The sequence below is a fragment of the Gopherus flavomarginatus genome, chromosome 1, assembly GCF_025201925.1.
Source record: "Gopherus flavomarginatus isolate rGopFla2 chromosome 1, rGopFla2.mat.asm, whole genome shotgun sequence".
Taxonomy (NCBI): Eukaryota; Metazoa; Chordata; order Testudines; family Testudinidae; genus Gopherus; species Gopherus flavomarginatus.
In genome coordinates, this window is record NC_066617.1 from 81,439,438 (window position 1) to 81,451,853 (window position 12,416).

The 12,416-nt window shown below is 39.3% G+C and overlaps 1 protein-coding gene across 5 annotated transcripts in view; it reads left to right on the forward strand.

Annotated features, from left to right (window-relative positions):
* Window positions 1-12,416, forward strand: part of LRRIQ1 (leucine rich repeats and IQ motif containing 1) — a 170,305-nt gene that overhangs the window by 93,635 nt on the left and 64,254 nt on the right. For all 5 annotated transcript variants that reach the window (XM_050934131.1, XM_050934120.1, XM_050934141.1 and 2 more), the window contains 4 exons: window positions 1,945-2,034; window positions 2,887-3,008; window positions 3,612-3,707; window positions 4,133-4,218. In XM_050934131.1, the coding sequence (XP_050790088.1) occupies window positions 1,945-2,034; window positions 2,887-3,008; window positions 3,612-3,707; window positions 4,133-4,218 (394 nt within the window). The remainder of the gene's footprint in view (window positions 1-1,944; window positions 2,035-2,886; window positions 3,009-3,611; window positions 3,708-4,132; window positions 4,219-12,416) is intronic.

The window sequence follows — 12,416 nt, forward strand, 5'->3', positions numbered from 1 at the left end:
AGTCTTTTTTTAAGAAAAATACGCAAATTTGACTCCATCTAAAATTGTCCTTTTTGTCAAGATATGAAGAGATTTTTAGCTTCAAAACCTCTTCCCACAGCAGATAAACTACACTGGCCAACAATAAGTATGTACTTTTAAAGTCTTATATCCAAAGCTTAGAAGCAAGGTCTGTGTGGAAAATCTGGGACACTCCTAATTCTAGCTCTTCTGGGTCATTAATATATCAAACCTTAAATTAGTCATTGTTTCCGAGTCTAAACATTGCCCATCTTGCATCTCAGATTGGTGGCTTTTAAGGTGTGGAGGGCAAAGACAGAATCCACATTTGTAGTGGCACTTTGATTTTTTTGTTTTTAAATGGGAGCAGTTTGAAGCTGTTCACTGGTTAGGAGTGTTAGAATAAGTTACAAAAGAGATTGATCAGTGGACAGAGAGCAAATGAGACAGTCATAGGTGCATGATAAATTTATTTGGCAAATATTTGAATTTATCACGCTGCTATTTCCTTAACATGCAACCAATGTGTAGGGCGTTGAAGGAAAACCTACATAACTTTGTTCTTGAAATTAAATGATAAAAGAGAAAGAAGAATGATATGTCAGATATAAATGAAAAGGGAATATAATCTGATCTAGATTTAAAAAAAATTAAATACCAAATATGGTTAACTATCATATCAATCGTAAGGAAGTTACAGAAACAAGGAGTCTAACATGGAAGAGTTCATACGATTTAAAACTTGCATATACACACTAAAAAACCTTGTTTCAAGAATTTTTGAGTAAGTATGGAGGAAGGCTGGTGATTCAACATCATATAGTACATATACATCAGAGCTGTTTTAAAATGAGTATAATATTTGACCATCATCCAAGGTTATCTGTTCAAAATAGGTGAAATATGAACCTGTCATCTCCTCTTCAGAAAGCACCTAGCAGCAGCCATTGTTCACCAATGTAAGGTTATGCAAAGACTTGTTAAGCATGCTAGCCAATAAAGAATTACTGTAATCATGTCTTAAAGTATTCAAAGCTGGGATTTCTGTTGGAGGCAGAAATGAATGCAACCTAATAATATTCCATAAATGGGAGAAAGATGTTCTAGCCACATAAATTAGAGGGTTTTTGTTTGGTTGGTTTGTTTGTTTGTTTTTTGGGGGTTTTTTGCATTTCTATCACTTGTCTAAACATGTTAAAAGAAAATATGGTTGAAAAAGTCAGTGAAGTGTAAGAAAAAAGTTACTTTCTGAGTTTTAAATTAGGAAAAAATAAGATACTCTTCAGGATCTGATTCTGCGACCCTTGCAAGTTGTTCCAGTAGGCTGTAAATCAACTGGACTACTTGAGTGCATGTTTGCACAGTCTGACACATTGATTTCAGTGGGACTCTTCACCAGATAAGTACAACTCAACATGAGTAAGGGTGACATAATCAGGCATGCAAACAGGGATTTAAAATATTATTTGTTCAAAAAAAGCTAACAAGCTTCTCCGTGCCCTTTATATTAATATTTGAAAACTACTTTAGCTCTGTAGTTTTCTGCTTTAGTGCTCTTATTTGCTTATTTTAGCAAGGTTGTTGAAGTAAAATAAAGAGAATTTGAGAAGAGGATAGAAACATCTGGGTGAAAATAACTATTAATTGTGGATTTATTTGTGTCTTTTTGTTCTGTTTCTACAGCATCTAGTACAATGGGGGTCTTGGTCCATGATCATAGTCTTAGATGCTATGATAATACAAATAGTAATTAATAATAGAAATCAATCCAATGCACCACTTTGGAATTGTAACTGTGATTGCATTGCAGATGTATTCTGATATACAGACTGAACATATTTGAATCAATATGCAAGACAGTTTAAAAGAGACTTTGCAGAAATTATCAAAACTAAGCTAAATTGTTTTTATCAGTGCATTATTTGACTTTACTCATTCATACAGGCTGCCTTAGAGAGAGAGTGGCTAGCTTTGGATTCCACCCGCTTCCCTTCAAAAACACTGCTGCTCACAAACCAGCTGCACTGGCCAAAGGTAACATGTCGTGGAAACTTCTTAGTCTTCAGTCTTTGTTCATTCCTTGAGGATATGCTACACTGGGGTGATTAATACTTCAATTTATTGACTTGAAAAACACAATTACTTTTAGAAGCCTCTGACTTCCCCCTCATCCCCAGATGTAATTTTTCATGTAGCTTTTCTTTCATTTGCTTAAATTTTTCTTTATTTTGGATTTCTTTCAACACTTTACTTCACAGTAGCTCAAAAAAAAAAAGATGATATGCTTCATCTGCACATTTGGCAATGGATTAAAAATTGCTCGTTGACATAGTACTTTTAAAATACTAAAGTCTGCATTATATAGCAACAGCTGAGGACTTTCAGAACAGCTAAAGGTCATTGAACTGTAATGTCTGTTCGTTATTTGATAAACTTTGAAGTTTCAGCTTTCTGGGGTGTTTTTGTTTTTGGTTTAGGTTTTTTCCATTTTTCTTCTGCTATATGCAAAGTATTCTTTAAAATATTTTTACCTGGCTTAAAATAATGGATATTCATAAATGTACAGTCAGTTAAACTTTTTTTGCTTTTATGATATATTAAACTCACCATCTTTTTGCAATATTCCATAGAGCATTTATTTAATTGAAGATAAGGTCTGTGATGGACCTATCATGTTTTGACTATACCTCTGAAATACAAACAAAGGGCATGACGCTGCAAACACACTCGTGTTTAACTACACATGTGAGTAGCCCCATTAAAATCAGCAAGGCTACTTGTGTGCATAAAGTCAAGCCCATGAGTAAGCATTTCTAGGATCACGGCCAATGTTACGATACTATTCACTGACTACTTTTTTTTTTTTCCAATTTCCTTACTTACAAGTATGCTAGGCCTTTAAGTTCAGATCATAATTCATTTAATTTAACGTGGCCTCCACATGAAGCCTGGCAGTGTGATGAGAGACCACATTCATTGTCATCAGAAAACACCCCGTTTAGTACCAGGTAAGCCAAAATGATTTGCTTTTTTTATTACTACCTTTACCTGCTCTGGCAGATACCGGAATTAACACTGGAAGAGTAGTTAGTACTCCTCTTTGAGTTGGTTTTTTGCAACTGTTTGATTGGTAACTCAGATCATTACTGATTTGTAAGTAAATGCACTTATTAAAATGGAATAAAACAAATACAGTCTACTAGGTTTGTAGTAATTTAATGTTCATTTAATTAAAATATCAAAGTTATAAGAATAAAAGGCTATAAATATGTAAATAATAAAATGTTAACAAAAAAAATCTTATAATGTAGGCCTTAACATACAGATATCTATCAGATAAGAATTTAAAGTATTTCTCATAGCGCTATATTCCTTTGCAGAAAAGGATTGAAATATGCTTCATTGTAACTGAAATGTAAACATTCAAAATGGATGGCAAACTTTTATTACTCTCAAAGATAAAGCCTTCTAGGAGTATTAAAATAGATATGTTTATTTCTGAGTTTCAGAAGGCATAAATAGTTTGCAGAATAATAAAGGCTGAAAAGCCATCACACCATACTTTTACTACTGACCCAGGTTTCAGTACTGCTCTGCTACTCTTTTGTCAGGTTAGAGAAGAGAGCTATGTCACGTCTCTCTGACCTGCAACCCAAAAAGAAATTTTCTTTCAAATCAGAAAAAGAAGAGAAAATTTCAGAAGAATGGTATGTTCAAGTCTATCCTACTTTTTGTGTTTTTAACATGAATTCTACACTATCAGGAACTACAGATGTAGAGGCTTTTTATAGGTACTCTGGTTAAGCAGGTATTTATTTCTAAATGTCAAAAATATTATTTTATACTTTTAACCAGCATATGAGATACCAAGTCAATTAACTACAATTTCTTAACTGTTTAAGATGAGCATTGCAAGCATCTCTGTAGTTCAATATGTCAGATATCATACATGAGATGTCCTGTGCGCTTGCTGTATTCTATGTGAAAAGTGTGTGTGTGTGTGTGTGTGTGTGTGTGTGTGTGTGTGTGTGTGTGTGTGTGTGTGTGTGTGTGTGTGGAGAAAGAGAGAGAACTGTGCAGTTGATGTGTGAAAATGTGTATATATTGATAGTGAATTATCACCTTCTTTTAGGGGTTTTAAAGATATTGCCACTGCACAGCTAATGCTGAAGAGGGCCCATAAAATGAAATCCAAGAAATCTAGTACTAAAAATCTAGGTAAGTCAACAGTTCTATTACAATATATGTTACATAAGAATATGTATAAAATGTTGGAAACAGCAGGTCTCTACTTCTTCATCTGAAAGCAGGTTGTCACTTCTAGAAATTTTGCTTGTATTTTCTTAGCTCACTTCACACTTTAATATGAGGGAGGGAAGGAGGGAGGGATGTGCTTCAGAAATGAACATATTAAATCATCAAAAGGATGTTTATTTTGTTTATATGTTCAATATATTAATATTTGAAAAAGTACTCTGGTGAATATTGAAAGGAATATTTGCCAAATATATGAAATGGGAACTTTGTTTCATTGTGTTCTGTGTATTCCCTTTGCTAGATATAAAGTTTATATTTCTGTATTTTTGTCCTGATTAGATTTTTTTTCTTTCAAGAGAATATCTCAAGTTATAATAGCCTTGCTCAGTTTGAGTAGGTTTATATCTGTTTGATATACTTAAAAGTCTGCCCTAAAAACATTTCTTTATCATGTAATCACACCTATCATCTCCGACTCTTGATTACATTAAGTGCTATTTATATACATTTGTGAAGTTTTTGGTGTCTCTAGAATTGATCATAATTTGGCATTCAAGCTTCAGAGATGATTCTGTGAATCTTGGAAGGTGCTGTCCTCTGCTTTCTGACTGATGTTAAAATTATTCCTTCCCTGCATGGTCACCTCTTATGTCTGTGAATTTTCTTTGTGTGTATGCAGCTGTTAATACAGGAAAGGATAAAATACCTTAGTTGTTTATTGGTGGACACCTTTAAGTTCATTAGTCATGGTAAGCTGTCTTGAGAAATCCTTCCATTAATAATATTTAACTCTTTGGTGATATGTTTGGAGCTATTACCACTGGCTATCCCTGTTTTGTGTCAAGTGGTGGTTAGTTGTTTTTTTGTTTTTGTTTTTTTAAGTTCAAGAGTATCTTGCACTCTAGAGGGCGAAACACCACTTACAAATAAAAAGGTAAAGTTAAGAAAAGTTTGCAATTCCCCTCTTCCCTAGCCAAGTACCAGCATCTAAGACTACTTATGACAGAGGTCTAGATTTAAATAAAAGGTACCACACAATTATTGTAATCTTTTCTTTATGGGTGAGAAAAAGACAATGGGCAGGAGGCTAAAACATTGTTATTTAATCCTTTATAGTTTCCCACCACACCCTACCACACTGCCCAGCCACAAAACCATAAATATCTGGTGGCCAGCTGAATGTTTGACATATATATAACTTGGTGGCCCATGTATCATTTTTAATGAATAAAGTCTATTAGGTTATATCGTCTTTTCTCCATATGTTGTCTGGTTTATATTAGTAGTGATTAATTCAGTCATAAATGGTTTGCAAGTATCAAATTCAATTATCCTATTTTTATTGTTGTTCTAGAGGGTTTTTGGGATGTTTTTTATATTCAGATGATTGGAGGGGTTTTTGTTTTGTTTGATTCTAGAAAGTGCTGCACTGGAAAACTCTCATAAGCACGTGACTAGTATTTAAAAAGTTAACAAAACTTTACAATTTGAGTTGTCAGATCTGTATAAATCTGATCTTCTGTAGTTGCAAGATATCTCCTTCTATGACTACCCAGTAAAGAATCTCCTTTCCACATATTCCATCCAGGCAAAGGAGAGCAGTGATTTTCAATGTCAGTGCCCCCTCACAGAAAGCAGCACTAAGTATGTAAACAAGCAATTACATTCAGAACTTTCTGGGCTGGATTCTGTAGTCTGCCAAAGTTTCTTTGTGCTGCATACTGGTCAAAAAATCCCAGTGGAAAATTCACCCTGTATAGGGGGGATCTCAACATCCTTTTTAAGAATGAGAGAGGTCACAATCTCTTAGCTAGATCATTTAAAAAAAAAACACTTTGGCCATTTCTGTCAGTTGAACCTCTCATGCAGCTGGATATCCCCAGAACATGTGCTTCTTACTAACAAAAGACAGGTAACAATCTCTCTAAACAATAAACAGTTGTCAGCCCCATCATTTCCTCTTGTTTCCATAGCAACCAACATCACATCCTTTCCCTCTTCTTTAAACTGATCCTCAGCCACCATCCAGTCATCCACACCTCACTATTACCTTATCCTGATTATATCTTGTTGGTTTTTTTATGTTTGATCTTTTTCTAAACTCCAGATTGAATGTTATGTTGTTTGGCACTATTCCCTCCTAACATATCTTCAACTAATTTCATTCAAAAACTTAATACTTATATTAAAATAATACAAACTCATTGATATAGACATTCCCACCAGTCTGAGGATAAAGTACAAAGTATGCACCTACAACATTAATTATATGCTATAAAGAAGCAGGTTTCCAGAACATCTAATATGTCCCTTCATTGCTCTATACATTCTTTGCAAACAAAAATACAATAAAAATTAAGTTGTCAGCTGAACCATAGAATGACCAACCTCCAGTAGCTATAAATACAAGGAAGTTACAGAATATTAACAAATAGGCATCCTTTTGTGCTCAAGTCTCAATGTCAGCCTGCTAACCAAACATGTTTCGTGAGGAATCTTGCTATGCTACAGTAAGGATCTTGTTAAATTGAAGATGTTGCATTCACACAGTAGTGACTTATTAAATGCTGTTTCATAGGACCACTCATGTGGTCTTGTCACAGTGGATTACCTTCTTGCAAATGTCATCAACTTCCTCTGCCTTAAGGCTTCATTAGCTGACATCCACATACCCCCAAAATATAAAGTTAGCATCTGCCCTGAGTTTTACACAGCCCCTCTTTAAAACGCCTACTTATTTACCACAGTGGAACTTGGATGGGATTAGCATTGTAATGAACATCCTGGGTTCCTGATGCTCTCTGGTGAAGGGACTTGTTCCCTTCTTCTTTCCATATATCTACTTCTTATGGAGCTGTGATGAGTGAGTGGAATTCCAGATAATTAGTCACATTGTGTGGAAGTGTGTATTTTCCATGGTCTCTTGGGTAGCTCACCATTCCACTTCATTCATAGACTTCTGACCACTGAGCTGAAAACACACTAGCACATAACCTTCTGTGTTTGCAAGGGATATGGGCCAGAACAAGCCCTTTGCAGTCTTTGCTGCTTCGTGATCATGGGAGCACAACCAGATTTTGGTGACTCTTTGAAGCGAGACAAGAAAAAATGTGGACTTTAGTAAAAGTATCAGGAATGCCCATGCATGCCAGCAGACAGCGAAGAAACTAGCAGCTTTGTAAATTTACTGGACTGGTGACCAGTGCAGGCAGCAGATTAAATGGCGGAAGAGTATGTACCGGAAGACCAGGGACCAGAACTGCACCTGGGGCAACTTGTAGACATTGTCCCAGTTTTGTAAGAAGTTTAACCGGGTTGTGGGCACTATGCCCAGCACAGAGAGAACTGTGGTGCATGATGACTTGGTTAGCCAGATTGGTGCCCTTTTGGCCCCAGAATCCAGCATGGGGACTGATAAGAGCAGGCACCAGGCACTGAGTGAAGACCCTGAAGTAACTCTGTTGCTAAAACCAGTCCCAGAGCATACTTTGGAACAGGATCATCAGCAAACTCTGGGTCCATACTTGGAGAAGCTGATGCACTCCCTGAAGAATAGCCTGCTGCAAAGCCTGTAGCAAACACAGAAGGGACAAAAGCTGCCCCTGAGCCTAGTAAGTTTCTGGCTCCAATGTAATGTTTGTTACTACCATAATGAGAGAGATTTTTCCTCTAACAACCAATGCAAAAGTAATGAGAAGTCCCGACTAGCAGCATGTTTTCACTAATGGCAGATTGTATGTCAGGAGCTTGGCATTCTGCCTCTCTTTCCCCCCACCCCCACATCATATGGAGTTCAAAATGACAACCAGGAAGTGCAAACCATAATAAACACCTTTAAAGAGGATTTTTACTGGAAAGACAGATTTTTTTGCTAGGCCCATTCCTGTTTCATAAAAATAATATTGCATTGCCATGCATTTGCATTTGCCGCACTGTAATCACTCAGTGGTCTATGGAGCTGCCTATAAAAATGAACTGTGTGTTTAGGGAAATGTGATCCATTTTCAAAACTAATTAATTTCAGTTAAAGGTAGTCCATGCAGACCACAGATGACACAATCATTTGTCCCAAATATGACTGGGATTTGAACCTTAGTCCAGAAATGTGCTGTGGGAGGAAAGGAGGAATGCAGCCATAGCAGAGTGAGCCAACTCAGCATTCTATTCATTCAGTCATGGATTCTGACCCAATCCTGGTTGCTAATAGCTGCAAACTTTTCCTGAAGCAGGAATTCCAGATAGTCACATTGTGTGGAAGCATGTATTTTCCAGGGTCACTTGGGTAGCTCACCAGCCCACTCCATTCATAGATGTGCTGTTCAGTCATTATATGTTTGAATATTTCTGATGCATACACTGCAGATTTACAACCAGCAGCTTGGGATAACATCTTCCTTTGCTTGTAGGGCACCATAAGAACAGTTATGGCCTCCAAAAATATGAAAGGCCTGAAATTATTAAAGAAAAAAAAAAAAAAAAGCTTTTTGTAGCAAAACCACCGGCTATTCCCCCTCCCTCTCTCCAACTCAAGTAATTATGCAAGTTTTGTAAAACAAAAACAGCTTTGCATTTTTATTTACCATTGTGTCTGCACTACTTTAATTGTGGTTACCCAGGCTGTCTCTAGAGAGATTCTGTGGACTGAAGCATCTATTTCATAGTATATTGCAGTTCAGTTTTGAAATATAAAATTTTATGTCCCTGAAATTCCACAAGAAATAATTCTGCGCTCCTCCACTGAGATATTTGATACCCTCTATGTTGTGTCCTATTTCAGTCCCCACTACTAGCTGCTGTAACTCCACAGCTAGATATCAGTACCTTCATGAATCATTCCAAGAGGAAGCATTTCTGTATACTGATGGTTGATGTTCTTGAGAGGACTAACAAGCAAGTCCAGTACCAGAAACACGGGGACTTAAGACTGGAGAAAAGGCATTCTGAGAGGCAAGAGGAAAGGCTGAGAACAGGGTATCCGTGCGGGAGCAGGAACAGTGGCTAAGGACAGAACTCAGCATAAAGAACTGTTTGAGCTGCTCATCTTAGTCATAGATGCAAGATTACTGGCTCCTGTTGCCTTTCCCACACTATGGCTTGATTCTCTTGTGACATACCTTGAGTCCAAAAATAGCTGCAAAAGCTCTATGTCTGGGTGGCCCGTTCAGTCTGGCCCCATGAGCAGCTGGGCAGGGCAAACTAAACCCAATGTGGCCCTCTATCTTGAACCCCTCTCCTGTGAATACCTCCATCCACCTCCTGCAGTACCAACTGTATGGAAAATGAGGAAAGAGGGGAAAGGAGAATAGGGAAGCCTGGGAACATATTTGGGGGATGTTCTTTTGTAACTGGTGTTTTGGTATGATAATGGCAGCTGTCCTGCCTGGCTGTGTGTGACTGCTGCACTGTTTTAAAGCATGTATATATATAAAGCCTTTTATCTCACCAAGAAAGTTTATTGCTATCACTGCATCTCATAATACAACCAAGATTTGAATTAATTAAGCTGTACATAAGGTCAGGAACAATTAAGAATTAGTAAGCAAACACTATTCCTAGACAGTTAGGTAAACCAATCCACATGTCAATAACTTCCTTATTGAACCCATACTGTGATTCACTTCCCATCCATTTCATAAGACATCGTGACATTCATAATAACAGTGCATGGCAAGCTGGCACTGTTTCCTGCGCCCCACCCACATACACAAGTACATTTATAGAGATACTATTCCACCTCTTCCACTGGGCCATGCAAGTCCATAATATGGGAGCACATATCATCCCTGACTTCTGTTGCTCGGGTTCATCCAGCTCCAGAAGCAGTAGGTGCACTTTATGTCTGAGTGTACCGATTCAGCAGCCCTGTGACAGAGTGCAGGGAGTGAATCGATGAGCCTGCACTCTGATCACTTAGAGGCTAATTAGTACCCCAGCTGATTGGGATCAATGAACTCACTTCGCTCATCAGCCCTGGGCTGATACGAGGCACAGGAAGGACGTGCAAAGGGAAAAAAGAGAGAAAAGGGAGATCAGAGGGATAGGGCTAGCTGAGGCTGGTCACAGAGAGAGCTCAAACTAAGAAGACCTCTTCTCCTCTCAGGTCCTGACCTGAGAGGGTCTAAAGCTGAAGCTGGAAGCACTGGGTAAATATGTGGCAGCATGGGGTACTGCAGTGATATTGGTGAAGGGGTTGTGCACTGAAAGCACACCTAGAGGAATCTATGCAGTTTTTGCAGATTAACATGAGCCAGTTATGGGATTTGCCTTCCCAAAAAGCTTAATTTATGGAAGGACTTTATGTATTGTGACAGACCCAGGCCAGTGGACCTAGTGGGATCCCTGGAGAAGATGGCTCGAGACCACCAATATATACTTGTTGTTTTGGACTATGCTACTTGCTACACAGAAGCCGTCCCCCTGCGGAACACAGCCTCTAAAACGATAGCCAGAGAGCTGGTGGGGATCTTTGCCTGAGTGGGGCTACCAGAGGAGATATTAACAGACCAAGGAACTCCATTTATGTCAAAGCTAATGAAGGACCTCTCTATGCTGCTCCATATAAATATCCTGAGAACTTCAGTCTACCATCCGCAGACTGATGGGTTCGTAGAAAGGATTAATCGAACCCTCAAGGCTATGATAAGGAACATGGTAAGTCGGGACGGGAAGGATTGGGACATCCTACTTCCCTACCTTATGTTCGCTATCCGGGAGATACCTCAGGCCTCAACTGGGTTTTCCCCATTCGAGTTATTATACGGGCATCACCCCCGTGGCATACTAGATATTGCCAAAGAGATTTGGGAAGAGGAACCCAATTAGGGGAGAAATATAATAGAACATGTAATACAGATGCGAGACCGGATAGCCAAGGTCACTCCTATTGTACGGGAACATTTGGAAAAGCACAGGAGGCCCAGAGAACCCATTACAATTGCCAGGCAAAAGTCCGACAGTTCCAACCAGGGGATTGGGTGATCGTGTTGGTACCCACAGCGGAAAGCAAGCTTCTGGCCCAATGGCAGGGGCCCTATGAGATGGTTGAACCCATGGGGGAAGTAACTTACAAGATGCGGCAGCCAGGATGCTGAAAACAAGAACAGATTTATCACAACAACCTTCTGAAACCCTGGCATGCACAGGAGGCCTGCATAACTGTCCAAAAAGACCTAACCCAGGAAAACAAGCCTTCCAAAGTGGTGAGAGTCTCCTGATTTACCACCAGACCAGAAGAATGAGGTGTCTGAGATGATCTTCCAGAACCAAGATGTGTTCTCAACAAAACTGGGTCGAACAGCTAAGACATATCACCACATCATCATGAGCCCTGGGGCCAGAATAACAGTGAGGCCCTATCGGGTGCCAGCAGCCAGAAGGGAGGAAATAAAAGCAGAAGTGAAAAAAATGCTGGAGTTGGGGATCATCAAAGAATCCCACAGTCAGTGGTCCAGTCCACTCGTACTGGTGCCCAAACCTGATGGCACCACAAGGTTTTGCAGCGACTTCCGGTGACTAAATGAAGTATTCCAGTTCGACGCGTACCCCATACCTCGCATAGATGAGCTAGTGGACCTTCTGGGGAATGTCTGGTACTTGATTACCCTAGACTTGACAAAGGGGTACTGGCAGATTCCCCTTGCAGAAGATGCAAAGGAAAAGACTGCGTTCTCAACACTAGAGGGTCTTTTTCAATATACTGCCCTCCCTTTTGGACTACATGGGGCCCTAGCTGCTTTCCAGTGCCTCATGGACAAGCTATTATGCCTGCATAACAGATATGCTGCTGCCTACTTGGACGATGTGGTCATTCATACCCCAGACTGGGAAACCCACCTAGTGAAGGTGGAGGTAGTCCTTGATACCTTCAGGTGAGCTGGCCTTACAGCAAACCCTGCCAAGTGCGCTGTAGGATTTACAGAGGCCAAATATCTTGGCTACATTGTGGGAAAAGGTCTGGTAAAACCCAAGTGAACAAGTTGGAGGCCATCCAAAATTGGCCCCGACCACGTCGCAAGAAACAAGTCCGGGCATTCCGAGATGTAGTGGGGTATTACCGATGATTTATCCCCCACTTTGCCACAAGGGCAAGTCCTCTGACAGACCTAGTGAAAGCCCGTGGACCTGATCTGGTGAGATGGTCTGACGCAGCAGAGGAAGCG